Here is a 27,260-nt window from a genome sequence, read left to right on the forward strand (position 1 = left end):
TCCCCTCTTTTAGTTTAAAACCATACCCCTTGTCCTGCCATTATCTGCCTGAGCAGAGTTGCTCTGCATCTTGTTCAGAAGCCCTCTGCAAGTACTGAAAAGCTGCACTGAGGTCTCCCAGGAGCCTTCTCTTCTTTAGGCTGAAAGCTCCAGCTCTGTTTTTCTTCGTAGGAGAGGTGCTCCAGCCCTCTGATCAACTTCGTGGCCCTCCTCTTGACCTGCTCTAACAGCCCCACATCCTTCTTGTGCTTGGGGCCACAGACCTGTAAGCAGGGCTCCAATTGAGGTCTCACAAGGGCAGAGCAGAAGGGAACAATCCCCTCTCTCGACCTGTTGGCCACTCTCAATGAGCTCTCCATCCAGCCTGTGCTCATGTCTGGGATTGCCCTTACCTGGGTGAAGGCGCTCACCTTGCCCTCAGCCTTGTTGAGCCTCATGAGGTTCAACACGGGCCCACTTCTCAAGCTTGTCCAGGTCCCTTTGGATGGCATCCCTTCTTTCCTCTTTACTCAAATGCCCCTAAATGCCTCCTACACGCCTTCTTCCTTTTTATACTGAAAATCTCAATGCAGAGTGTTCTTAGTTTTGTCTTCTTGTCTCATCATTACTTCCCCAGACAGGCAAAAAGGAATTGAGTTTAAAAATAATAATAATAACCATGTGAAAGACATACATGAAGAAGTCAAACACTTCTAAATGTTATTAGAACCCCAAACCTAACAAGGTGTAATAAAAGCCAAGGATCTCTCAGGAAAACGCTTCATCAGCTTCATATCCAACTGTGCTAAGTTACTTGATCACAAAATTCATCTGAAAAAAACTTTATATGCAAGTTCATTATAACTTGTCCTGTGTTTCAACGGTACACATGACAGTTCCTGCTTTGCAACCCCATTTTAAGTCAAATTTAGATCCCAGCTGTTTTAAAAGATGTTTGTTCACTGCCAATGTATATCCCACTAATGTTCAGAATACTAGAAATAAATGGACAGTGAAGAACAGGAGCCACATCTATAGATTTTGGAATGTACTGGCAATACTACAAATGAAAACCCATAAATGCTTTAGGTAGGGTTGCTTGCTCTCTCCCAGACTTTTATTTTCTCCCCCCCAAATAAATATATTTTAACAGCCCACAAATCCTCAGCTGAGCCCTTTTTCCTCCTCACTGTGATATGAATGTAAGCAAACAGTTAAAAACTGACTTAACAGATTGAAGATCTTGCCATCATAACCAAATTCCCAGATGTCATCTAATATTTAAAATACTGCCACTGATAGTTAGATAGGCTTTTAAATATCTGTGTCCTCCAGCAAACACTAGAGTCATGAATTACGAAGACAAATTTTGTCAGACAAACGCAAGGATAAAACCCAAGCAAATCAGTGCTAGCAAAAAGCCAAAGCAAAGACAGAGCACGGCAGCAAAGCACTGCTGCCAACCAAGAGGGAGCTTCCAGTGTAACAGATTGCACAACACTTATGGAATTAAATTGGCTGTGAAATAATGTTAGCCATTCAAGCACAAACTTCACGTCAGTTTGACTTGCTGGTAGGGAAAGAAAGCTCTTACTGCTAACACAGGGGATATCCAGGGTTTGGATTACGTGACCTTATTCCTGCAGCTACTTAGAGTGTTAGACACCATGTACACTCTCTGGGGACACTGTGCATGAGCACGTCACATTTCTGTACAAAGCATCAAGAAGTGAAAACATGTAATGCTATGAAATTAAATAAAGACAAAGGTGTTGGCAAGGCAGTCATAAATTTATGACATTTAGGTAGCGCTCATTGTAGGGTAGTATTTTATGGTTGAACTTACATTGTTGGTGGATAACAGCCATTACCTTTGAATTCCAAAACATAGTTACATCAGATACAGCATGCCACCACTTAAAGATAAATAAATAAATTAAATAAATGTGTGAATAAATATGTTAACGGGCTTATTTGCAAAAACAGCCAAGACTTTATGGAGATGAAACCTGAACCACCCTCGTGTGATCAGCTTTCTTTTGCAACACGGGACAGACAATTCACCCTCTAAGCTGTATAAAGGCTTTTTAAAATTGTACCTCAGCAGCTTCTCCTTAAGACTAACAATCAAATGCATGCATTGAGACAAGGTTCCTATGAAGTCTACGTGTCTTTACTCCTGTCACATAAGGTATGTATTTCCTTGCAGAAACACTCGAGCCAACTTAGCTGCTGAAAGCGGAAAGTTGAAAAAAAATAAAAAGCTCACTTAAAAAAGTTCTAATTCTCACAGTTAATGTGCTATACTACATTTGGAAGTAGCTAAGTCTAGAACTAAATAAGTCTTGTAACTTATTCTTTAACATGTATCCTTGTTGCAGGAAAAGGAGGAACTGTTTTCTTAGGAGCACTAAAGTGGTTTGGGGAGGTGTCATTGCTCAAAAAGTCAAGAAATAAAACTTTGCTAGTTTGATGACATTGATACTATAGAATCATAGACTGGCTTGGGTTGGAAGGGACCTTAAAGATCACCCAGTCCCACCCCCCTGCCATGGGCAGGGACACCTCCCCCCAGCCCAGGCTGCCCACAGCCCCATCCAGCCTGGCCTTGAGCACCTCCAGGGATGGGGCACCCACAGCTTCTCTGGGCAACCTGTGCCCCTCCAGAAACGATTGTGTCATGATACAGAGTAAAAATGGCAATGTACTAAGGTTCTTGGGAAAGCTCCTACAGTAACAGATTGTTTTGGAGTTAGGGATGAGCTAACCCACTGGTATTCTTTACCATCATGCCTGAGTCACTTCTGAGTCACAAACACAGGCAGAAACTTTGTGCCTGGAGAACATTACTGCAGGGAAGTGACAACTGGCAAGCAGGCTACTTCTTCGTGCTGATGCTGATGTACTTGCCCTGTGTGTTTTCTGACTGGAGGTGTTCAAGGAAAGGCTGGATGGGGCTTTGGGCAACCTGGTCTGGTAGGAGGTGTCCCTGCCCGTGGCAGAGTGTTGAACAAGGTGATGTTTAAGGTCTCTTCCAACCCAAACCACTCTGTAATTCTATAGTATCAATGTCAAACTAACAAAGTTTTATTTTTGATTTTTTGAGCAAAGACACTTCCCACAACCACTTTTGGGCCCCGTAATAAAACAGTTGCTCCCTTCCCTGCAAAAAGGCTGTATTTTAAGGAATAAATCACTGGACTTATTTTGTTCTAGACTCAGGGACGTCTACACAGCTACTTCCAAATGTAGTATAGCAGCATTTACTGTGAGGATTAGACCTTTTTAAAGTGAGCTCTTTTCTTGCAACTTCCCACTTTGATGGGAAGTTGCAAGGAAGATGTGGGTGTTCAGTACCAGACACCCATTTCTCCCTGCCAAAGGTCCATATTTTTGGTGCACAAGCCCATGTTTCTTGTAGGAGGAATGGGCCTGTGCAGCCCTGCTTGCCTCCTGACGGAGTCAGGATACAGCCAGAGTGTGTGTACGGACAGCTCATGGTGTGTACCCCACAGCAACTCTGTCCTGTGACCATCAGGTGGATATATGGAGGCAATGAACACCAGCCACACGTGCTTTCCTCACGGGTTTTGTGGGTGGTTGGGTGCACGTGTATCTGACATTTGACGTGTGCCAAGCCAGGCCACGACCAGGGGACATGGCACGTGGCCGCTCCGCCGGGCTGGCAGCCAGCAAGCTGCAGCTCCCCTCACCTGGTGGTAGCTGGCCCGGGCCTCCAGCATCATCTGCTGGGTGCCGATCATCTTCTTCCTCCGGCGGCACTCCTCCTTCAGCCCCTTCACCTCCTGCGCCCGGCGGGCCGCCTCTTCGCCCAGCCGGTCCCTCTGGGCGAGGGCGTCCCGCAGGGCGTCCTCCAGCCCCCGCAGCTGGGCGCTGAGGTACTCCTGCGAGTGCAGCAGGTACTCGGTGCACAGCTGGGCCAGGCGCAGCAGCTTGAGCAGCAGCGGGTCGGCGGGCGCCTGGCAGTGCGGGCAGCGCTCCCGCTCGGCGCTGCAGAAGGTGACGTGCTCCAGGTGCTCCTGCAGGGCGGCCACGTCGCCCTCCCGGCACACCCGCCCCACGTCCACGGCGCTCAGGCGACGCCAGTCCGGGCCCTCCAGGCGCCCGCGGAACTGGAAGGCGGCGAACGGCGGCGGCTCGGCTCCCCCCACCGCCGCCGCCGGGCAGTAGCCGCGCTCCGTGAAGGGCTGCGGGGCGGAGAGAGGCGCTGAGATGGCGGCGGGACGGCCGCTTCCATCCACCCACCCCCCCCCTCCTCCCCGTCCCTCCCTCCCTCCCTCCCTCCACACACCGCCCCGCTGCTCACCATGGCCGGGCTCCGGCCCTCAGGCCCCGGCCCTCGGGCTCCGGCGTCCTCCGCGTTGCTACGGCAGCCGCGGCCCGGGCCTGCGCGGAGCGGGAGAGGGGGGAAAAAAGGGGAGGGAAGGGAAGAAAATGGAGCGAGGCGCGGCCCCGCCCGCCGCCATGGCCCCCCGCCCGCCACAGCGCCGCCCCCGCCCCGTCCCGCCGCCTCGCTGCCCTCAGGGCGCTGCTCCGCACCCCAAAAACCTCAGCTGGTGCCCCCATGGTGCGGGTGCGTGCCCTGAGCCGCAGTGTGTGGTTAGTTGCTTCAAGCACTGTCCCCAAGCAGGAATAGTCTCCTCCGTCATGCGAAATTATCCCGTTTCCTTGCTCATCTCTACTACTCTTCTCCAAAAACCCACTCTTCCTGTTACCATTTCTTCAGTCTTTTCAATCCCTTCTACACGCACTTCAGTCTCGCATCCCTGTTATGTACCTCCCCAGGAATATCCACACAACACCTACGTGATCACACACCCCGTCCCATAGGATTCTCTACATCCTACATAATAGGCTCATGGTAATGTTGTTCACAAGGGACCTCTGGGGATTTTCTAAAGGTTAATACAGTTGTGCCCAAAAGCTTGTTCACTTTCCCCATATATATGAATCAATCTAATAAAACACACTAGATATTCCTGCAAACCTAGCCTCCCCTCATCTTTGCAGACAAAGGTTGAGTATATACATCCACCTGATGGTCACGGGACAGAGTTGCTGTAGGGTACCCACCACAAGTTGTCTCTACGTGCACTCTGGCTGTGTCCTGACTCCACGTCAGGAGGCAAGCAGGGCTGCACAAGCCCATTCCTCCTACGAGAAACTTGGGCAGAGAGCAGGCTCGTGCACCATAAATATGGACCTTTGTTTCCTTCAGCCCTTCAGCCTCAGCTAGCAAAGCCTAACCCCAGCCAACATCAGAGAGACCCAGATCAGTCTCAGAAAGGGTCACACACCCACTTCAGGATCACAAGTATTACCAGACTCTCCAATTCTTCACCTCTACGTCCACTCCTTCACAAAGGGAAAAATGAAGGATGTTCCTTCCTTTTCACACCCAGAGAAACATGAGGACTTCTTTCTTGCTTCCTCTATGTAAAGAAATGTTACACCTTTTGTCTTCTCCACTTTTGGAAAAAGGTTGAAAATCATCTTTTCCAAGTATATACCTTGGCCCACCAAAAAGTTTCACAGAGTCTACAAAGTGAATTTCAGTATATTTTTCACCTTAGAACAGTGAAGTTGATAACATGAATGAAGGACAGTGAGCCCTCCTGCTTGTTGGCTCAAGCCACCGTGGAAGGCAATCTTCCAAAACACTTGGCACTACCGCTTGCTTTTTGGACACTTAACCTTAAGCCTGCTGGCCACACTTTACTGCAATACTTAAGGTTCATTGCACCTTCCCTGAGGATCTTCCATCACTCACCATGATGTTTTTTAAATTCAGAAAGACGTCTACAGATGGGCTGAAAGAAGATTTTGACAAAATGTAGCGTTAGTCCACAGGAAAGGAGAAGTTCTTTGCTCTGATTTTCAGCAGCAATAGAACTTAACGTATGCATACGGTGGCTCATGCCCACAAAGTGCACTGGAGATCAGTTTTCAAGTCATTTAAGCTTGCATATACCATGTGGTATTTGTAATATTGCAGTCCAACACGGCTGTCTTCTCCTGCAGGGAAGGAATTTTTGCCACCTTGTTTTCCATGAGTAATTGCTGTCTTCAAAGAAATTCATTAAACATCATTTATTTACATGAATTACAATCTGCCTGGCTTATCACTGAACTTTGCAGTGCTCTGGCTCTCAAAGCAGCAAGAAAATATTCTGCTCATCTTCTTTAGAAGCGTTGGTATGATACTGCAGAGACCGAAAAGGGTAGTCCCAAGGAGGCTGCATTTAGCTAAGACATGCTGTCCTCGATGAGGCTTGCCCACACTGGGGATAAAGCCAGGGACCCTGGCCAGGTCCCCGGGGGAAGGCGGTGTGTCACCCCATGGGCCTGCAGGCCCTGAGGCAAGCTCCATGCCCTGGCCAAAGCAGCCTCCCCACTCCCTCCCAAATTCCCTAAGGATGGGGTGCAACACGAGCCACACCTGCCCATGCCTCAGTATTTAATGTCCTAAGGTTTCCTCAGTGTGCTCCAGTCACTAACGGGCCTTCAGTCCATAGGATCAGGTTAGAGCTGGTCTGACATGAAACCTGACCATGTGTAAAATGTGGAATTCTGGTCCCCATTACTGACTTTTGCTTCAGGAGATCTGCTGTTTGTATTGGGCTGCGCTAATTGCTCATGCAGGTGTTGCCAGAGGAAGATACCAAGGCTTTTGCGTGGTAAATCTTAATACCAATACAGAAGAGAGTGCTTTTTGTTTTCAAAATTTTTATTTGCAAACCTTTGTTTGAGTTTTCCTTCCTCTGTGGCTAGGCAATGTCACAGTCACAGTCTCTGTGGTCCAGGCCTAGCAGCAAAAACGTAATAACATCTTGATGAACATTACGGGAATGGCTGAAGAAAAAATAAAAGAAGCAAAAGAAAGCAAAAAGTGCATTTTTAGTCCCTTCTGTGCCCAAGAAGTTTTATACCCATGCCCTTCTGGAAGTGCTGCAGCAGTAACACAACAGCCTGTTCAGCGTGCCTTCTAAGTCTCTCTTGTCAAAACTGTTTTTAACATCACATAAATATTGACTGGGTGAGAAAATGTTTGAGATTCATGTCAATTGATTAGGGAGGTGTGCATGAAGTGTGCGGATATACTTGGGTCTTGTTTGCTTATTCTAGTATCTGTTTAATGCAAAATACAAAATCAGCCCTTGCAACAAAAGCTAGAAGGAAGTTTTCTGTTCAGTGAGGGTAGGGACATCACCTTGTCTGCTAGACACTTGGCAAGAGTGAGTAGTCCTTGTGCCCTCATTATCATTCCTTCCTCAACTTGTATCAAACAGCTTGGTGATGAAGGTACTCTCCTAAAATGTGCATGGATTTGCTAGCAGAGGACTGAGAACATCTTAGCCTTTGCCCATCTGTCTGATTCGATGCAAGAAGCTTATGGCAGCCAGCAGTCTGGCTGGAGCAGACAGACAGGTGATTACTGATCATGCACACACAGTGGTGAGCAATTACCATAAATCCAACATGCCTGGAACACGTCAGCTCTGCTGTGGATTTAATCTGTGCTTTGGCCCTCTGTGCAAGACTTACATACCAGTACTCTTTATGTTTCATCCATTCGTTACACATATACTGCATGATGCACATAACACCTCTATTCCTGCTAAAGATTTTCCGGAGTAAAATGTTCTGATTTCTCACACTTCATGGGTTAAGTCACTGTTGTGCTGTCTCTCACGGTTTCCTCTCCGTCAAGAGAGGGGTCAAGAATGCACCTCCATCTGCCACAAAGGTGTCAGCTGATAGCCAGTGGCACAGGTGATGTAGCCTTTGAACTGCTGCCTTGAGAGGTGATGAACTTTCTCCACTGTCCTTCTTCTGAAGTTCAGCCGTCACTGTTAGATTTTTGCTAGGCAAATTAACAGTCATACTGTGAGAACACACATGGGATATGCTCCTCAGGTGAACTAGCTGAGGGATATCCCTGGCTTGTGCATACCATGAAGCACAGAAGAGGACTCCAAGCAGCTCATTTCTTGAAGACAGGATGCTTTGGGCACTTTCAGAAAAAGTGATGTTTTTTTCCTTAGGTGCCTAGGAGATAGTGAAATACTGTTTTCTCTAGTTAGCTTCCAACCTTCTTTTAAGAGTTATAGATGATAGCTGAATCAGGTTTGGGGACAGCTAAAATTTGGGCTAAGCCATTTAAGACTTTCTTAAAACCAGCTGGTGACTCATAAGGAGTGGTGTTTCCCGGGGTTCAGTTTTGGGGCCCATCCTCTTCAGTATTTTTATTGAGGACTTGGATGAGGGAATTGAGTGCACCCTCAGTAAGTTTGCAGATGACACTAAGTTGGTGAAAGTGTCAGTCTGACGGAGAGTAGGAAGGCCCTGCAGGGGGACCTGGACAGGATGGGTCGATGGGCAGAGGCCAATGGGATGAGGTTCAACATGGATAAGTGCGGCCACTTTGGCCACAACAACCCCATGCAGCACTACAGGCTTGGGCAGAGTGGCTGGAAAGCTGTGCAGAGGAAAAGGATCTGTGGGTGCTGACTGATGCTCACCTGAACATGAGCCGTCAGTGTGCCCAGGTGGCCAAGAAGGCCAACACCATCCTGGCTTGCATCAGGAACAGTGCAGCCAGCAGGACCAGGGAGGTGATCGTCCCCCTGAACTCTGCTCTGTTGAGGCTGCACCTTAATTAAGTGCTGTGTTCAGCTTTAGGCCCCTCACTACCAGAAGGACATCGAGGCCCTGGAAAGTGTCCAGAGAAGGGCTACGAAGCTGGTGGAAGGCCTGGAGCACAAGTCCTGTGAGGAGAGGCTGAGGGAACTGGGGGTGTTTGGTCTGGAGAAGAGGAGGCTCAGGGGAGACCTCATTGCTCTCTGCAGCTACCTGAAAGGAAGCTGTGGGGAGCTGGGGGTCGGCCTTATCTCCCAGATAATGAGTGATAGGACTAGAGGGAATGGCCTCAAGTTGCACCAGGGGAGATTCAGGTTGGAAATGAGGAGACATTTCTGCTCAGAAAGAGCAGTCAGGCATTGGGATGGGTTGCCCAGGGAGGTGGTGGAGTCACCATCCCTGGAGGTGTTTAAGGAAAGGGTAGATGTGGTGCTTAGGGACATGATTTAGTGGTCAATGTTGGTGGTAGTTGGACAGTTGGACTAGCTGATCTTGGAGGTCTTTTCCAACCTTAATGATTCTATGATTCAATGATTCTGGAGTCCTTACTCAAAACCTTTTCTTCCCCTTGCAGTTTTTATATTCACAGTTTCTTTTACCCAGTGCTTTCACACTTCAAATTTTACACGCTTTCCTTATTCTAGACAGTATCTCATTGTTGCTCACTACCATACACCAGTCTTCTACGGGCAACTGGAACTGGTAAACAGCTGTTAACTGGGACTGTTTAACTAAAGATCATGCCCAGTTAGTGGTTTGACTTTATCAAATAATGTAGACTTAACGTCTACATTGATGTAGTTAAGTCTACATTACTTCTGTCGCCATCTACTTAATGTAGAGGACTGGCACTTAACAGAACCCTCTAAAGGTAGTTTGTGTGCATGAGGGTTTTATGAAACTATTTTGTATTATCCACTGTTCTAGGAGGGTTTTTCATGTTTTGTTGACATAGTGCAATGCTGACTATGCTATTTCTTAGTACGGTTCAGGAAAAAGGAAAACTTCAGGAAAAGGGAAGAACTGAACTTTCTAGGAAGCAGAAAAAAAAAAAAAAGATTTTTTTTTTTTTTTCTAATGGTGTAGCTGGTGAGGACAGCTAAGAATTGAAGGATTAAAATGGGATCAGCAAAGTGATTTAAAGTGCAAGAAGTAAATCTCGTATGCTGTGATTGGAGCAAGGTGTTTGTGAGGCAGGCTTGCAGAGCCTTGCTATCTGCAACTGGAGAACACAGGGAGGGGAGGTTATTCTGATTGTGAGGGGGGAAACGATGGCATCTACTCGGGAGATGTGCTGGCTAGCAGGGCAGTTTGTCAGGGCTCAGCTTTGCCTCCTGCTCCCCAGGGTGTCCAAAAAGGCAGGGCCCAGCAGCCAGGGCCAGTCCCACAACCCCACCAAGAGCTGGGCAGCTGGGGACACCCAGCCCAGGGCCCCGTGAACCTTTCTGGGGATTGGGATGGGCTGAGACTGGGCTGGGATGTAGGCCCACAGCTGGGCCCAGCTCAGAGGGGCCATATCTAGGCAGGACTATGCAACATGGAGCTGGAGACCAGCCCTGCTGCGGCCTCGCTGGGGCTGGGACCGACGAGCTGGCGAGGGTGACGTGGGGTCCTGGGCTCTGTGCAGAGGAGGCTGGGCAGGGACAGAGAGGCCTTGTGGTGCCCCCGGGGCCCTGAGGCAACGTGTCGAGTGAAAAAAATTATCCGCATGTTTTGTGGGATGGAGGAGGACACCGTACGTGTTCTGCAAGATGTTTTAATTTGAGAGGACAGTGGAAAAATTGTCTTGTGAACTGCAAAACAGACTCTTCAGTAATTTTTCTCTTACAGTGATCTTGGAGTGACGCATGCCAGTAATCATTAACTTTGGCAAAAGTTGACTCGAGTAGCATGATACAGGTATAATAATGAATCTGGCCACATTCTTAGTTTATTTAATCTTTTCCTTCCTGCCAACTCCCTCTGCTGCACATTTTCCAACATTAGTGGCTATAGTATTTCCATTCTTTCAGTCTTAAACACATACTCTCATCACTGGAAAACAAAGCATATAAAAGAAAAGAAAGGTAGGATGAGCCACTCTCCCAAGTCTCCTCTGTCAGAAAGAGTCCTGTGCCTCCTCCACAGTCCCAACCAACACCCGCTATGATCAAGTAGCTCAAAGAGACACTGCCCCATGTAGTTTAACAAATTTCATTTTCAGGTTTGTGTACTTCTCTCTGACTAAATCTTCTTCTCCTCAAATAAAACAGTTTCTCTTAAAGGTTTGTCTTCATCTAACAAGTCTAGCTGGATTTTACCGAAACAGCTATCCAATTCATTTATCTTCCTTTCTGCCAGACATGGAGGGAATTCAAGTTAACTCTAACGAAACGTCTGCAAACACACTGATTGTGAGTTTTATCTACTTTAAACATAGATATTACTGGAATAGTTTCCTGACTTTTGTATTTGCAGTAACACCTAAGTCATATGCCAAGAACAGCGTTTTGAAGTTCCTTCTTTGCTGAAATTACTGTTTCCTTTCTGATGACTTTTTGCCCTCCCATTAACTTTTTTCTCAGTATGTGTACAATAAGGTAATTACAGGTATTTAAAAGAGAAAGTGCATCACGGTTTTATCACACGGATACTTTCTTGACCTGTCATAATTTTCATATGGCCGAGAGTTTCAGGGCACATGCCGCATGCCTCTGTGAGGTAAGGAGTGATGAGAACTTCAGCCTGGCTCACTACATGCTGTTGCTATGCTGTCAGCATACCCTGTAGCCCTGTTGGTCATCCTGGGACACTACACTGAATTGTGTTTGCTGTGCTTCCAGGTTGTCTGCAGCACAAAGCAAGGTAGGTGTCCTTGTTCCAACACATGGGGTTCACTCAGTGAGCTCCGGTAAGTCCAGCTCAGATTTGCACTCAGAAAAACATCCGCTGTCTATCATATGACTTCTGTGGTATTTAACTTGTTTGTACCTAGAAATCGGATATAATAGGAGCAATAGAAAGGTCAATAAACACTGAAACCGAATGAAGGACTTACGACACCTAGCAACTGCTGGGTGAATTTTTAATGGCATGCATTAGCATTCATTCTTTTCTTAGCAACCAGGTTACAGTTTTCTGTGACTGGGACTCTTCATCATTTTTGTGAGTAAGAAATAAACTGTACGAAAAAGGAAAATGAACCACCACCTTAGAACCTCAGCCAAAAAGCATGAAAGGGCAATCTGTTTCCCCTTTCTTTTTTTCCAAATGTTTTCACTCATGATATTCGCAATCTAAGGGCATGCCCAGTTTGCTCCTTTAGGACTTTTCAGAAACCTGAGTTCAGCAAAATTCTGATTTCTGAAAGCAAGAAAGTGAAGAGTGAACAGATTTTCTCAGCTTGTATATATCCTCTTTTTTTTTTTTTTATTTACCTATTGTGTTGCACTTACCTATTGCTATATTGAATGGCAAAAAAGGTAAGTAGGACCAAGGTTATGAGTGTGAGGAGGGGCAGTATATGTAGATGATCTCCTCTGCATGACCTCTGGTCAGAGGAGAGATACTGTGTGCCTCATTTCCTCAGGCCATCATTGAATGCCATGTATCAATTCTGTAGCCATTTGGGTTATTACCAGTTAGAAGATAAATGAAGTTTGCTGACGCAAAGATGGGCGAGTGAAAGGTGATGCTAGATGGCATCACACATCTGTGGCTTACATGCTTGTAAGAATTTGCAGAAGTACTGTTCTTTTGCAGAATGGGTTCAATAATTGCTTAATTAGCCCAGGAAACTCTCACTTCATAGGATCAAAGAGTATGCATATCCTGGGAGTATGGGGGTGTCTGTGGAGCAGGCAGAGGTAAGGTTGCACATTTACACACTTTAACATTGTAGTAAAAATTCTGCAGACCTCTGCAGACCTTGGTGCTTTGGCAGGACATAAGTTAGGAATTAACACCTCAACTGATAGCACCGTACTTTGTCACTCGTATTTTCTACATTTGTTAAAATCGAGGAGATGTTCAAGAGAAACACTTAAAATAGTTTGGAGCTATTACGTAGATTTGAAACTGGGAGTTGAGCTTGAAAAAATATTTGTAATAAATGACAGGTAAACCAAAAACTGTTTCAAGGAAATCAAAACTAGTTATGAAAATAGGATGAATTTCCTAAGTCGTTTCAATAAAATAAAATAAAATAAAAAGAGAGAGAGTTCATTAATGTTAAAATATTCCATATATATTCAAAATGTTGTTTTATTTCAGAAATACAGCATTTCTGAAATACAGCTAGGATCAAATATAGTGTAGAAGTATCAATATACTTTAACGTTCAAAGCGAAATTTCTTCACTTTTAATTTCAGAGTAGCCTTTTTATTTTAAAGCTTTCTATGCCTTAAGATATGAAAATAAAAAATGCTTTAAAAGGGGTTGTAATGTGTCATATAGTTTGCCTTCTGTTAATCCTTCACCCTCTCAAAATCAACAAAAGTGAGTTTTTTCTTTGAAATGAAAACACCTGAAAAATACTGCTTAAGTTTAATTGTTTCAATTTTAAATTAAGTTTGAATTTGAATTGTTTCTGGAATATTTCTTGTTCAAAATAAAGCCCACAAAAATATCTGTTATTCTTCTAACTCTGAGTGGGAAACAAAGATGTCAAGGTAAAGTGTAATATGGGGTTACTAATGTCCCCTTTGCTGTTTAACACTTACGGGAAGGTTAAGTTAGGCAGGAGACAGTGACTACATTAGGAGATGTTTGGAATTTGTTGTTGCTACCATAGCTAGTAAGAAAAATTACAGACATACTATAATTCCCCTGATTAAAATGCATTTAAAATAAATTTAATTGTAAGGAAGCACTGATGTCTAATTCCCCTTTTTCAACTTCTGTCCTACACCCCTGTTGATAATTAACCATAGCAATATAGCTTAGTGAATAAAGCAGACTCAAGGCCTACATAACGCATATTTATAGCAGCAGGTAGTAACTAGTACGTTTACAGAGCTTCTAACACAAGGTTGTAGCTCAGCCTTGGAACAAGCAGTTCTAATGGTTCTCCCTTCACAGATGGGACAAAGACATATTTGTGGAATTTTGTTAGGGCAGCATGGAGGGGAAATCATTTACAGAGGCTATCCTTACCCTAATGGTCCCTCACGTCCCCTTTCAAGTCTATGGATGAAGATAAGTTTTTTCCAAGAACAATTTTAGGGAACTTAAATTAAGTGCTCATCCTGAACCACAGTCTGTAGGAGCCCTTCTGCTTCCTTTTACTGCAAAAGGAGCCCATAAATAATGCATTTCCCTAAAGCCACCTCTTTTAAATACTAATCCAAATGTAAAAAGAGCTGCTCAAATAGATGTACACTGCTATTCTATTTAGCTCCAATACAGCTAAGTTGTTGATGGGGATATACAAAGATGAGACAAAAAACAAGGTGTAAGGTCTGAGAGGTCTTCTCTTACAAGAAGCCCTGAAAATAGCATCTCTGTTACCATCCCCTCTCACCTCCTCCTATATTTGCATGCCGGACTGTGCACATAGCATAACAGTCTGCTGTACTGCTTCTTTGCCTACATCAGGGAATGTTTTGATTTGATTGAGTGTTTCTGGAAACAAGATCATTAATTAAAACCTATCGCCAAACATTGATAATGAGCAGGGTCCCTCCAGTACCTTGAATGCTCTTGTGTCTAATCCAGACTTCCCACTGTATTGTCTTTCCTGTATATATATATATACAATATATACATATATATACATATATATACACATACATAGGGTATTTTATATATATATTTATATATATATGCAGGTTTCTCAGTTAATAAAGCCTTAACAATATCCACCATATATATGTCAGTCCCCACGTTCAGTTCACCGATCCCTTAAAAAGCGATGAGGAGCTTAAAAAGTCGTTCCTTGCTAATGGACGCCCTCTGCTGTTACCACATATATTACCAGCAGTAACTCCAGGAAAATTCCTTGGCTTTCTGTCTGAACGTGGTGTAATCTTCTCCATCCACTCATTCCTTCCAAAACTCAGGACTGAGGAAGAAACATGTTTCTGTTGCACGAGTCTAATTCTGATTAATCCTTTCGAAGTGCTTATTGCATTACAACCGTGTTGCTTTTCTATTTTTGAAATTCCAAAAAATAATGTTGGCATGTCATACACATTTGTGATTTCAAAGTCTTTCTCCTTCTCTGCATCTTGTCTGCTTCTGAAATTGCTCACCAGGATATGTGTAGAACTTTTTTCTTCCAAGCTTATACTTAATATTGAAATTATATATGTTTTGGGGCGGATGATCATCAAGAATATACCTTCATGGCTTGCAGTCTCTTTCAAGAATTACTGTGGTGGCATCTGTGTACCTGACAACATCTCTATCACAGAAGGACAATGAAAAATGCTTTCCCTTTGAGCATGTTACTTTGTAGTGTTACACACCGTTCTTTACATTACTATGTCAGCCTGAAATATTGACCTTCAAATATATACTTGTCAAGCATCTACTTAAAATCACATTTGATGCATTCATCATCATACTTTCAGATGAAAAGCAAGTCCCTTAAAGCAAGACTTGATGCTTGAACCTTCATGCCTGGAATCCCAGTATTAAGTACAGTTTTCTCTGGATTTCTTTTTTTTTTTTTCCTTATCTCATTTAACATTAAGGGCCTGTTGAGTAGGCATTCACCCTTGATATTATTTGTTGTTATCTTAGGGGGCTGGAGGTATAAATTGCCCTGTCATATTCATTTTATCTGGCTTTGACCTAATACTTTTTTTTTCCTTTTCTTTTTTTTTTTCTTTTTTTTTTTTCTTCCCCTCTCAGGTAAAATAATATAACAGTGATTATATTCTTCTTGGTCCAGTTTCAGCCTTCTTTATTTTGTCTTACCCATAGTGCTAGGGTTGTCATGTTCCTCCTCATGCTGACATCTTCAGAACGTCATGTTGCAGAATTAGATTTTACACAACTCTGATGTTGCAGCAGTTAAGGATTTATTATATATCTCTACAGCAAATAACAAGATTAGATCATAAGATTTTAACAGCACTTAATCAGCATCTAAGTATCAGTCAATTAACATGGTGATCTAAAGAAACTTGCTACAATAGCAACAGTGACTTAGAGATTCCTGAATGGCAAGGGTCACCCGAGGCTTAGTGTAGGGTCCAGGGGGGAGCTCTAAATCCAGTTGCATGCTTCCGAAACTCCCCCTTAGAGTGAATTACTCACCCTACTTCCATGTCAGCATTGGTCCACAGATGAGATTGTTCCTCAGGGAGTCAGCTCTGAGATGCACATCCCCTCAGGGGTACCCTGAGAAGTGTCCCAGTTCAGGGGGAGATCGAGTGCAGCCTGCTGTGGTCCCTGGAGTGCTCAAAGAGTTCTTGTTTGGGATCCCTATTTATAGGATTATAAGGCTTTTGGTCAGTAATTTTCCAGGATTCAGGTCTTCTGCCAATCTGTTTAGGAATCAGGTTGTGCAATCCTCCCTCTCAACCCTCAACAGAAGAGTGAGACAGTATCAGATGTCACAGCGTTCTGTAGATAGCAATGATGCCGTGATGGCTTTTCCTTTCATATTTATTAGATATTTATCATAGTCATACTGTAGTCATGATGGACTCGTAGTCATATTGTAGTCCTGATTGACTCGTAGTCAAGCTCAGATGCCTTATCGGGTTGTTTCCTGAAGCGAGCTCTTCCTGAGGCTCCATTGTTAACGAGCTGGTTCAAGGAGTGATTACATTGACGCCTACAGAGACTTATAAGTCTGAACAAGTCGTATGCCCAGTAAGGAGCGGGGTGTACCTACCATGCTGTACAGAAGTAGGGCGTACCTGACACACAAGTATTCATTTCACATCTATCACTTCTATTATTGCGAGTTCTTATTTCTGAATACTTTCTGCAGGTCAAATTTCAAGGTGACACTTTTGAAGCAACATCTTCTGAACGAAATATCGTAGAGGGCTAACTGACTTTTCATTTTTCATTCTGATCTTCCAGGATCAGATCTTCCTTCTTGTGAATTTTATCACGCAGGGTGAAAAGGGTAATGTGAACGTACCTGCAGAAAGAAAAAAGAAATTTCTGTGATTGCTGAATCAGACTCTGAACTTCAACATTGTTACTTCCTTGGCAGACTTCTAATGAGAACACAATGATTATTTTTTTTAACATTGATGGCATATAACATTATATAATATGTCCCTAATATGAAGTGTTTATTCAACAATACACACCTGATAACTTAAAACAACAAATGTCTAGGCACATACACTATTAGCTTTTCTGTGGTAAATAAGAATGTATGTATTTTAGTTATTAAAAAAAATATTTAAAGATGTCTCCAAACACATGCTGGTTAGATGGCAACCTGTCTTACAAAGGCTTTGCTTTCAGTGTGCGGCTGTTGTGGTTTAGCCCCAGCAGGAAGCTCAGCACCACAGAGTCGCTCACTCACCCTTCTCAAGAGGATGAGACAATTGGAAAGGTAAAAGTGTGAGAACTCCCGGGTTGAGAAAAAGACATTTTAACAGGTAAAGCAAAAGTCACGTGCACAAGCAGAGCCAAATGAGTCCATTTGCTGCCTCCCATCGGCAGGCAGGTGCTCAGCCACTTCCATGAAGGCAGTGCTGATCAAGTTTCTTGGCAAGACAAAGGCCATCGCTCTGAATGTCTCTGCCTTCCTCCTTCTTTACCCTAACTTTTACTGCTGAGCATGGCACCACACGGTGTGGGACATCCCTCTGGCCAGCTGTCCTGGCTGCCCTGGTGCACCTGCAGCCTCCTTGCTGGCAGGGCAGTGTGAGAAGCTGGCTCCACCCAAGCACTGCTCTGCAACAACAAAAAAAATATGTGTTATCGCTGCTATTTTAATCAAAAATCCAGAACACAGCATCACACAAGCCTCTATGAAAAAAATAAACTCTTATCTCTGCTAAGACCACGACAAGTTTACAGGTCACGTATGAACTTTTAGTGTGAGAATGCTGTGCTCTGGTAGGTCACATCACCAGTTTGGGGGCAGTTTGGTGAATCCCCTGAATAATTTCGGCATGCCTGGCGGTTTGGGCAAAAGCTGGTGGTTTTGGCTGTGCTCCACGTCAGTGAAAAATAAGATAATGTAAGATTGTGACACAGGGACGGCAGAATGGGTAGGTTGAACTCTAGAATTCAAGAGGAGAGGCGCTGCCTCCCTGTTTATGGCTGGGTACGGGCACGAAGCCCCCGCCGCATGAAGGAGCGGTGAGGGGGCGGCAAGGAGAGGGGCTGGGGAACTGAAGGACTTTATTGAACTCCTGGCGGCGGCCATTTCAGGTCAGGGAACCCTCCGCCCGCAGCGGCGTCGCGCCGCCTCACCGCGCATGCGCCGCCGCCGTTAGGGCAGCAGGGGGGCGTGCGGCCGCCGGCCGCCCAGCCGCCCAACCTCCAGCGCGCACGCGCGCCGCCAGCACCGGCCTCACCTCCCCACGCCACCCCGGCGCCGCTTCCGCCTCGCAGGCCAATCGGCGGCGGCGCTGCCCCGCGGCGGGCCAATCAGCGGCGCCCACGACCCTCCCCGCCGCAGCAGGAGCCGCGCGGCCGGGGCTCGGCCGGCAGTGTCGCGGCGGGCGTGGGGCGGCCATGGTGTGCGCCGCCGCCTCCGCCGGGCGGCTGGGCCCCGCGCTGCCCTTCCTCATCGTGCTCCTCGACCTGCGGCACCACGGTGAGCCTCCGTCATCCCCCGGGACATTAACGGCCCTCCGGGCCTTCTCCGGCGCTGTCTGAGGGCTTCAGGGCGGTTTGGCTGCGCCTCCCGGCGCCGGCTGTGCGCCCCGGCAGCTCCCAGGCCCGGTTATGCAACCGCTGGGGCCGAGTGGTGCGTTCAGAGAGCGCCCGCCTCACGGCATCGGATGGCAGCGCGGTCACAGTGTGGCAGCACCCCGGTGTGGCCCTGTGGGGCTGAGTCGCCTCTTTGGCTGTCTGCTCTGGCACAGTCAGGGGAGAAGCAGCAGCTGTAGCAGGCTGAGGGCTCTGCGTGTGGTGGTGCCAGCCTGGTCAATGCCTCTGTGGAATTACTAAAGTCACGTCGCTGATTGGGGGTGTGTTTTCCTAACATCAACTTAATAGAGATGTTTTGGGGTGAAGTACTAAGTTAAGGCCCAGAACCATCACCCGTCACTTACTGAATTTACTTATATTTTACTAATCTTTTAATTCCTGAGTTCATTTTCCAGAAAATGTTCTGAAGGGGTTTAGGGATTTCGTGCTACTTCAAATGTGTTTTTTCCCCAAAATACCACAGAGGCATTAATATTTGTTTCCATTTGCATCTTGTTGTCTTGATTGTAAAAGTCTGCCTTGTGCCACCTGGTTCATGGATCAGTGACAGCCTGCATGACCTTCGTACCTTACAGTCAATATCTGTGGATGTGAGTTATATCAGGCCAGTAAATGTGTTCAGTCAGAAATGTTTTGGGATACGTGGTGTCGTGGGAAGTTGCAGTTCATCCCTTCCTGTCCTGTTTCCTGAACCCTTTCCCCTTGAACTCCCTGACTCCTGCCAAAGAGCTCCCGTCTGGCACAGGCTGCCTCTTGGGAACACTTCCCCTTCGTGGCTGCTCACCCACACAAACTGAGGCAAAAAGAGGCAACTGGGGAGGATAGGGAAATATTGTTCCTCTTTCCCTTCTCCACTCTGAGGAAAAGGTAATAAGGAGAACAAGAAGAAATGAGTTTTAAGTATATGGTGCTCAATTCATTACTGTCAGCCCAGTAACCTCCTCGCCCCTATCCCATATGTTTCTGCCCTGAGTTTGGGAAGGTTTTTTCATCTTTCCACAAGTTCTGTGAGGAAGAAACGAGCTTTCTCTTGGCTTTTTGGTTTGCTAAGCTTTGTTTTATTTATGAACTTCGCTTGCAAACTGAGGGAGTAAAACTGCGTGGATAGAAATTGGACATATGTCAACTGGATGTGGGGAGGGGAAGGTTTTGCTGTGCCCTGAGGCCGCTTGTGAGCTTTTTTTGATCAGCCCTGAAACTGTGATTGCATGTCCACTTCTTCCTTTGCTCATTCTTATCGCTGCAAAACGTGTTGACACGCTTACAGAAGGGCCATACTAATCAGAACCATCCCAAAAGCAGGACTGCCCCTTCACGTGACAAAACAACCACTGAACTCTGTTTAAAAATAAAAGTTCAGCTCCCTTTTTGATTAACTTTAGTGGCGTGCATGTTTCTGCTTGGAAGAACGTGACAGTGAAAATTGTGTTTCTGGTGCGCTGTCTTATTTTCACAGTCCCATGACCTGGCTTGGGCATTAAATTAAAAAAAGTTGAAAATTCTTCAGGGAAAAAAATAGGAACGTATGGATAAGTGTAAAACCGTGAAGCATTCCACCAGCTACTAGGAAGAAAATTAATTCTGTGCTAACTGAAACCAGGACACAGTTCTTGAGTTAGAGGGCCAGAAATCCTACCAGGAAGCTCTCAGTTATTTGTAGTGCGTGTATTTAACTGGAAGGACAGGTCGGCTACACCTGTTTGTCTTCCTATAGGGTGTCAGCACCCGGAGCAGGAAGGCAGGAGCACCTGGTTGCTCTCCGGAGCAGGTCTGTGGACTCTCTGCTCTTGGGTCAGGGAGTAGGTACCCAAAAATGTTGTGCAGAACTCCTGTGTCTGTGCTGGCAGCCCTTGGCTGTCTGCCGTGGGGTGGTTGCTTTGGAGCTGCTGTCTGCTGCCAAAAAGTTAAGTGCTGTGTTTGTGAGCGAGCAGCCCGGCCATCAGGTCTGTGCACTCCTCGGTAGCTCACGGTGACACTGGCTGCTCCTGGAGATCCCTCACTGATTTGTGGTGTTCAGAAACAGGTAGGGTCAAGTTTTTCCTGCTTAGTAACCCTTAACAGTCACTTTACTCGTTTTCTTTATTTGCTGGTGCTGTCTTCAATATTTTCAAGGAAAAACCTCTCTCCTGCCAGATGCGTTGTGTGGCTGCTGTGCCTTACGAGCATAACGCACGAGCAGGGCGCTGAGCGCTGTAGGCACGTCCTGTAGTGGAAGCTATTCTTAGAGCAGTGCTGATGTGACTAAATGTGAAACGTGGATGCTCCGCGAGGAACTGGAGATGCTGTGAAACTTGAATGCTGTGTTTTGGGGAGCAGAAAGTGCCTCAGAGTAACCTACAGCCCCCTTACAGCATCCAACCCCACGTCTCACAACTTTTGAGAGACTTCAGATATTCATATGTGGGGAGAGGCAGGGGGCATGAAGCTCATGGGTCTTCTGTTGTTTCATTTTTTGGGGTAAATTTTGTTATTTCCCGTTAAATATTTCAGCCTGCTTGTGGTTGACGTCTGATTTGTTGCTACCACGCTCCCAAAGCCAGGGGAACTGGACTTTTTCCAAGGGCGTGTGTTTTTTTGTTTGTGCCTTACTGTTTGTTTTGGCCTTTTAAAGGACATTGGATGACTCAGTGATCAAAACTTTAAGCTAGGAAAAAAGGCAAGTGTCCATTTTTTTCCTGTAAAACAGAAATTCACGTGCAAGCTACCAAATACTGCATGTGAGAAACTTGTCAAGAAATATTTCTGTGATATTGTCAGCGAAGCTATTTATATTTATTCAGTGTTGTGCACACCCAGAATGGATTTTAAAATGCATTTTTAATAAGTTCCCCAAATGGACTGTATGAGAAATAATATTATTGTTTTAATTCCCTCTAGTTAAACAACAAAAAGAAAATTTGGGGGTTATTTTATAATTATTTCCATTAATTTAAAAAAGGAAATTTGTGTGACAGATATAATGCAAACCATTGAATTGAAGCCTTTGGATCCAATTGCTTGATTTATCACCAATATTTTTTTTTCAAGAGGTAGAACTTTTTCCGGTGGATACAGAGGACATTTTTGTCATTTTTAGCATAGACAGCTCAATGATTTTCTTACAATATGGAATTGAAAGTTATGAACTGTACTGAGGCGTGGAAAGGGAAAATAACAAGGTCTTGGATGCTAAAAACTCCTAAAACGTTGATGACTTGGTGATCAGGAGTTACTGTTCCTTCATTACAAATACTGCTTTGTTGTTTTATCACCTTTCAGTGTGAGAAGTTTTGGTATGCTTTCCTTTAATGTGCCTGGGTAGCGTAACATTTTCATTCAGACTAAGAACCAACTTCAAAGTGCTACTCAATTTTTGTATTGAATTCATAGGATCGTAGTCCCACCCCCTGCCATGGGCAGGGACACCTCCCCCCAGCCCAGGCTGCCCACAGCCCCATCCAGCCTGGCCTTGAGCACCTCCAGGGATGGGGCACCCACAGCCTGTGCTAGGGCCTCACCACCCCCTGAGTAAAGAATTTCTTCCTTATATCTGATCTAAACCTGCCTTCTATGCTTAAAAACATTATTCCTTGTCTTATTGCTATACTCCCTAATGAAGAGCCCCTCTGTAGTTCATTTCTGATGATTTCAGTACAAAACCTGAGTGAAAGAAATTGCTTCCTCGTATTTGTAGCTCATTGTTTTCTGAGGGTAGTGTATTTAAGGTTTGAATGTATTGACCTTGCTTAAATTTGTGCATAATGGATGCTGTCAGAAAGCTGTTTATCATGTGCATGTTTTAAGTCACAAATTGACAAGTCATAGTGAAATTCTTGTGATTTAAAGAAGGCTGGAAGCAGTACAAATAAAAAAACACACCATTGCTGACTTCATATATGTGCAGCAAGGACTTAAAATCAGCAGTCTTGGCAGTCTTCTTTCCCTGGAGGTTGACCAGCAGCAGTTCGTCAGTTTTGAGCTAAAACCCATCCCTTCTGAAACACACCACTCAAATACAAATTTCATACTACTTCTTAAATGGAAAGAGAATTATAGTTGTTTATATCAAAACTTGCTCTCTGGAAACATTTTGCCTTGGAAATGATAAAGATGAGAGACAAATGTGGTAGATAAGCAGTCCCTGAAGTGGCCAAGAGCTCTTAGCAGAGTCCTCAAGTATCGGTAGGGTCGGAGTTTCACTCTGACATCCTTTTGGGGAGGGGAGGGCATGCTGAAAGTTCCTTAGGCTGCAGGTTGTTGTCATATGGAAAAACATCACCTCTGCTTCTGTATCAGTTCCAATGTTTATATGTTGTACTATTATTGTATTTATTTGTTATAATAAGCTGCCCATTCAGAACATCACTCTTGTTTTCCTTCAAGGAGCTGAATGTGGAATAAATGCTGACGTAGAAAAGCAACTTGAAATGGGAAAGAAGTTACTGGCTGCTGGACAGCTAGCAGATGCTTTGTCTCACTTCCATGCGGCTATAGGTATGTAATTGAAGAAAGTGACATCTGCAATAAACGTTTCTGCCTTATTTATGTATTTATGCTAGCATTTGCTTCATTACTTACCCTTTCTTGCAAGTCCGTGAGTCACCAAAGTTGGGGCACCTTCATGCAGCTGCTTGGACTTCAGCAGGAGCCAGGAGAGCTGCCGTAGAATATTTATGCTTTGGTTTTAATAAAAGAAGCTGTTAAATGGACTGCACGGTACGTGAACGTGCTGTCACTGCTGTTCTGCTAGCTAGTTACATGGCAGCAGGTACATGTGGCTGCAGCACCGTTTGATGAGGTGCTCCCTGTACCTAATCCCGTCAAGATCAGAATTTATCTTTGGCTCTGAAAGGCTGGGTTTATCCCCTCGTTCTTCTTCAACACCTTAAAAAAGTAAAAATAGTCTCACTTTTTTTTTTCAGTCTTGCAGTGGGCAATACCGCAATGGAAATGATGCTGTAAGTTGGATACATTGAAAGGGTAGCGAAGGGTACATTCACTGTCTCCCACTCTTACACTCGGCAAGCAAGTTCCTATTTTGGAGTTCTGCATTTGCACCAGCCTGAGAAGTTAAATGCTGCTTGTGTGAATGTTAAAGGAAGGTGGTTCAAGTCCCTGAACTGAAACACAGAGGCAGACTGCAGCAGTGAAGAGCAGCGTCCATTAACACTGCAGTTCTTCAATTACACGTTTTTGTTCTTTTTTGTTATAACGTGTGTGTGTATGCAAGTGCAGTATTTTCCCCGTGAGAGTAGTAACACTGAGTTGTTACGCAGTAATGAGTTGCACTGCTGAGACACTTCTATTTATGCCCTGGCCTAAAAATAAAATGTAATTGAAATACGGCTGGTTCCGGGCTATTAGTGTTTTCTCCTCCTTTTATAAGACCAGCTCCTCTTGGGGTGGAGGGAGCCTCTTGCTGTGCCCTGGAAGAACCTTCTCCTGTGGGGATGGTCTCTTCGTCCTTTTGCCTCTTGTGTTGCTGCACAAGTGCTCCCGTGGGATCTGAGCAGAGCTGACGTTAGCAGCGTGGCTTATTCCTTTATTATTGGTTGGGTATAAAGATCCCGTCCATTTTTCTTCTCTGTTTTATTTTTAACTCCTCAGTTCTGTCTATTTGGTGGCACTTCTGCGAGGTTTACATCTCTGGGTAAATGCTGACTGACGTTGCTTGTTGTTACTTCTGGCAGTCAGGATGATTATCTGATGCTGAAAGACGCTTTCTGGGTTAGGTGTTTCCTATCTTCTTTTTTGCTCTGTTTAGAAATAACATTCCTTTACTTCATCTTCTGATTTGTGGTACTATACGCATTGAGTTATGTGCAGTAAGACTTAACACTAGGTTGTTTCCTTCTCTTAAAGGTAGTAATATTTGAGTTTACTTGATGTCCATAATCGTAGTTCACAAGGTGCATACAGCATGGAGGTTGATTTTCAATAATATCATAACCCAGTGCTAGACATCAATGATTCAACAGCCAAGAGATCGTGGAAAAAGAGTGCAGATACCTTTTTCCAGAGAGATTTGGTGTTGGGGGTGGCCAGCTGTGAAGCTGCTGACCTGCCTTAAGATTTTGGGCAATACTTTGTTGTTTCATTTATTTTCAAGTTGAACTTCAGCCTCCGATGAGGCGTGGAAGAGACGTCCTTGTGTTGTTCCTCAGATGTGGGTGTTGTCTACAAATCCTGGATTTTCATACATATAATTAATTGGGCAGTAAATAGTCTGTCTTACACTGTGTGGGAGCTCTAAATTACCTTTTCCTGAGAGCCTCAAGAGTAACTGAGAAGAATAAGAAGGAGAAAAAATGTTTTCAGAAGCTTATGTTTGCCCTCATGTAGGGGTATCCGTATATGTGGTAGGCTTTGAGTGTTAAAACTGGAGGATTGTGGAAGTCTGAGGAGCAGACACCATGAAATGTGGTGGCCTTGAAGTTAAGCTATAGGTTTTGGTGTAGCAGCTGGTTTTGTCCCCCCTTAGGAGGGGGTGTTGGTGCCCGCTTCAATGTTAGAAAGAAGTTGCTCCTGTCTAAATGGATGATAGGAAGGGTTTATGCATCTGTAATGACGTTGGACTAACATATTGCTCGTTTGGGGATTATTTGTTTGCATTCTGGGTGATGGACAGGGGCTGGGAAGGAGAATAATGAATTAACGTGCTCTCAAATGCGGGCCTGCAGTTTGAGATAAAGGGTAAGTACGCAGGGACTGCTTTTTTCCTGCACAAGGCTAAAAAGATGTACATATTTCTTCTTCCAAAGTCTTAATTATTAGCAATGTACTGTGTTTCTGTAATCTCCATTGTTAAATAATTAAACCGCATTACAAATTACTCGGAACAAATGTTTTATTGATAAATGCAAATTTGTCTTTTCCAGTGGCTTAAAACTCAGGTAATATATTTTTTAGTCATTAGAGTTGAGCTGCACCCAGAGGTTCAGTTGCTCAGAGATAGTTCTGATTCCTGTTCATTCGCTTGCAGAGGGAGACTCTGATAACTACATTGCTTATTACAGAAGAGCCACAGTGTACTTAGCCATGGGGAAATCTAAAGCAGCAATTCGCGACTTGAGTAAAGTGGTGGAATTAAAGCAGGACTTCACATCCGTAAGTATTGCTGGGGTTGGAAACTGTTTGAGTGGTTACAAAAAATACTTCAAAGGAGGCTGGCTTTCAGGTTTTGCTAAACAGAAATAGAAAATATGTTATCACACTAAACTTTTAAATAGGGTAAAATAATAGCAGAGGGGTATGTGCTAGAATTTGCAAGTACTCTGAGCACAGTCTGGATAGTTCCTCTGGTAGCTGATGGTTTTATTCAGAGCACGTTCCTCATGGGCTTGTACCAAGTGGTTTTCTTCTCTGTCGTGGTTGTTCCCCTCTCACCAAGGCCGTGAGAGAGCAGATGCTTCTTCTGCCCTCCTGACCAGCAGCTGAGCTGAGGCTTCTCTTCTTCACAAATTTGTAAGATTTTTCGATCAAAATCTTACAAATCACTCGTTTGTCATCTTACATAGCTTCTATTGCTCTAAAAGTTTAATGAGAGAACCCAATATTAGAATTTTAAAAATCATTTATTTCTAATGTTTTTTTCAAATCTGTGACCACATATAATCAGGACAATGGAGTAAGGTAAACATTCACTTCATTTTGTGCAACTTCTCAAATGTGTTCTTTTCACTTATGTTTAGGACTACAGTTGTTTATAAAAAAATATATATATATATGTCTATACTTTGGTCCTCAATTATGGTGTGAAGTCATTCTTTACTGTCAGAGCCCTCTTAAGAACATTAGGAAGACAAAGAGCAGGTGGTTGTATTTCTTATTCAGCTTGTTAGCTTGTAGCAAAAAGTTTTTTTTCTGCTAAAGGAAACAAGTTCACTTTCATAATTTCCTGAAGACCCATGTGTAAACTGAAAGAAACTGTCTTCTCTTTAATTTCAGGCAAGATTACAGCGAGGACAATTACTGCTCAAGCAAGGGAAGTTTGATGAAGCAGAGGATGACTTTAAAAACGTGGTAAGTTCTCCAACTTAACTGAATTGAAGAATGGTTTCTGGCTTTAAGTTGGCTTCTGCGCCCGGGTCTCATCTCAGCTCAGATGCTCTAGAGAATGCGTGTGGATACCAAAGTTCAAATCTTCCCTGTCCTTTAAAGGTGTTGTAGTGAGGCTGCTTTGTATGAACAAACGATAAAGTTGGGCTGGAGAAGTGAAGTTGAAATAAGAAGGCATTGCGTGAAGTAGCACAGCACTCTGTAAAGTTTTGTGTGTGTGCCTAACAGTCTGTGATCTCTCCCTGATGACACCTGTACTAGAGAGCAGCCTTGGTTCAGAAAGGTGGCGTGGGACTCAGTACATAGTTGAACACTGATTTCCTTCACCATTTTCAGGTGACAATTGGAAATGACTGCAGGCCGCATGGATCAGGCTCTCTTTCTACCAACTGGATTGCCTGGCCTCTTAGTTCAGTCACTGTGATGCTAAAATCACTTAATTCAGTGGCATACATCTGCATCTCTGTATCTGTGAAGGAATTCTCCAGCCTTTGTGAAAGTGTTGAAAATACTTTCTCTCTGTTATCAAAAAGTGCTTTGAGTTACCACGCAGCTATAGTTGGCTATTACTCACCTAAAACTCACGTGGGTCGCTTTTTATTTCAGTTATTTCAGTCTCATGCTGCGAAAATAAACTCTAGAACAAAATCCACTTCATCCTCAGATAACATGTGGAACTCATTTTCCTCGGTTTCACAAATTTTCTGTGAGCAGGAGGATAAATAAGATTAATTCTTGTATTTGT

General features: G+C 44.5%; 2 protein-coding genes across 2 annotated transcripts in view; one reads left to right on the forward strand and one right to left on the reverse strand.

Annotated features, from left to right (window-relative positions):
* Window positions 1-4,417, reverse strand: part of DZIP1 (DAZ interacting zinc finger protein 1) — a 33,412-nt gene extending 28,995 nt beyond the window's left edge. Inside the window, exons 1-2 of the mRNA XM_082767400.1 lie at window positions 4,307-4,417; window positions 3,693-4,187 (exon numbers count right to left, since the gene is read on the reverse strand). Of these exons, the coding sequence (XP_082623526.1) occupies window positions 3,693-4,187; window positions 4,307-4,309 (498 nt within the window). The 5' untranslated portion in view covers window positions 4,310-4,417. The remainder of the gene's footprint in view (window positions 1-3,692; window positions 4,188-4,306) is intronic.
* Window positions 4,418-18,204: 13,787 nt separating this feature from the next.
* DNAJC3 (DnaJ heat shock protein family (Hsp40) member C3) overlaps window positions 18,205-27,260 on the forward strand; it is a 28,190-nt gene continuing 19,134 nt past the window's right edge. Inside the window, exons 1-4 of the mRNA XM_082767368.1 lie at window positions 18,205-18,362; window positions 22,841-22,951; window positions 25,440-25,564; window positions 26,405-26,479. Of these exons, the coding sequence (XP_082623494.1) occupies window positions 18,281-18,362; window positions 22,841-22,951; window positions 25,440-25,564; window positions 26,405-26,479 (393 nt within the window). The 5' untranslated portion in view covers window positions 18,205-18,280. The remainder of the gene's footprint in view (window positions 18,363-22,840; window positions 22,952-25,439; window positions 25,565-26,404; window positions 26,480-27,260) is intronic.

This window comes from Aythya marila (genome assembly GCF_965140915.1).
Source record: "Aythya marila genome assembly, chromosome: 1".
Lineage (NCBI taxonomy): Eukaryota > Metazoa > Chordata > Aves > Anseriformes > Anatidae > Aythya > Aythya marila.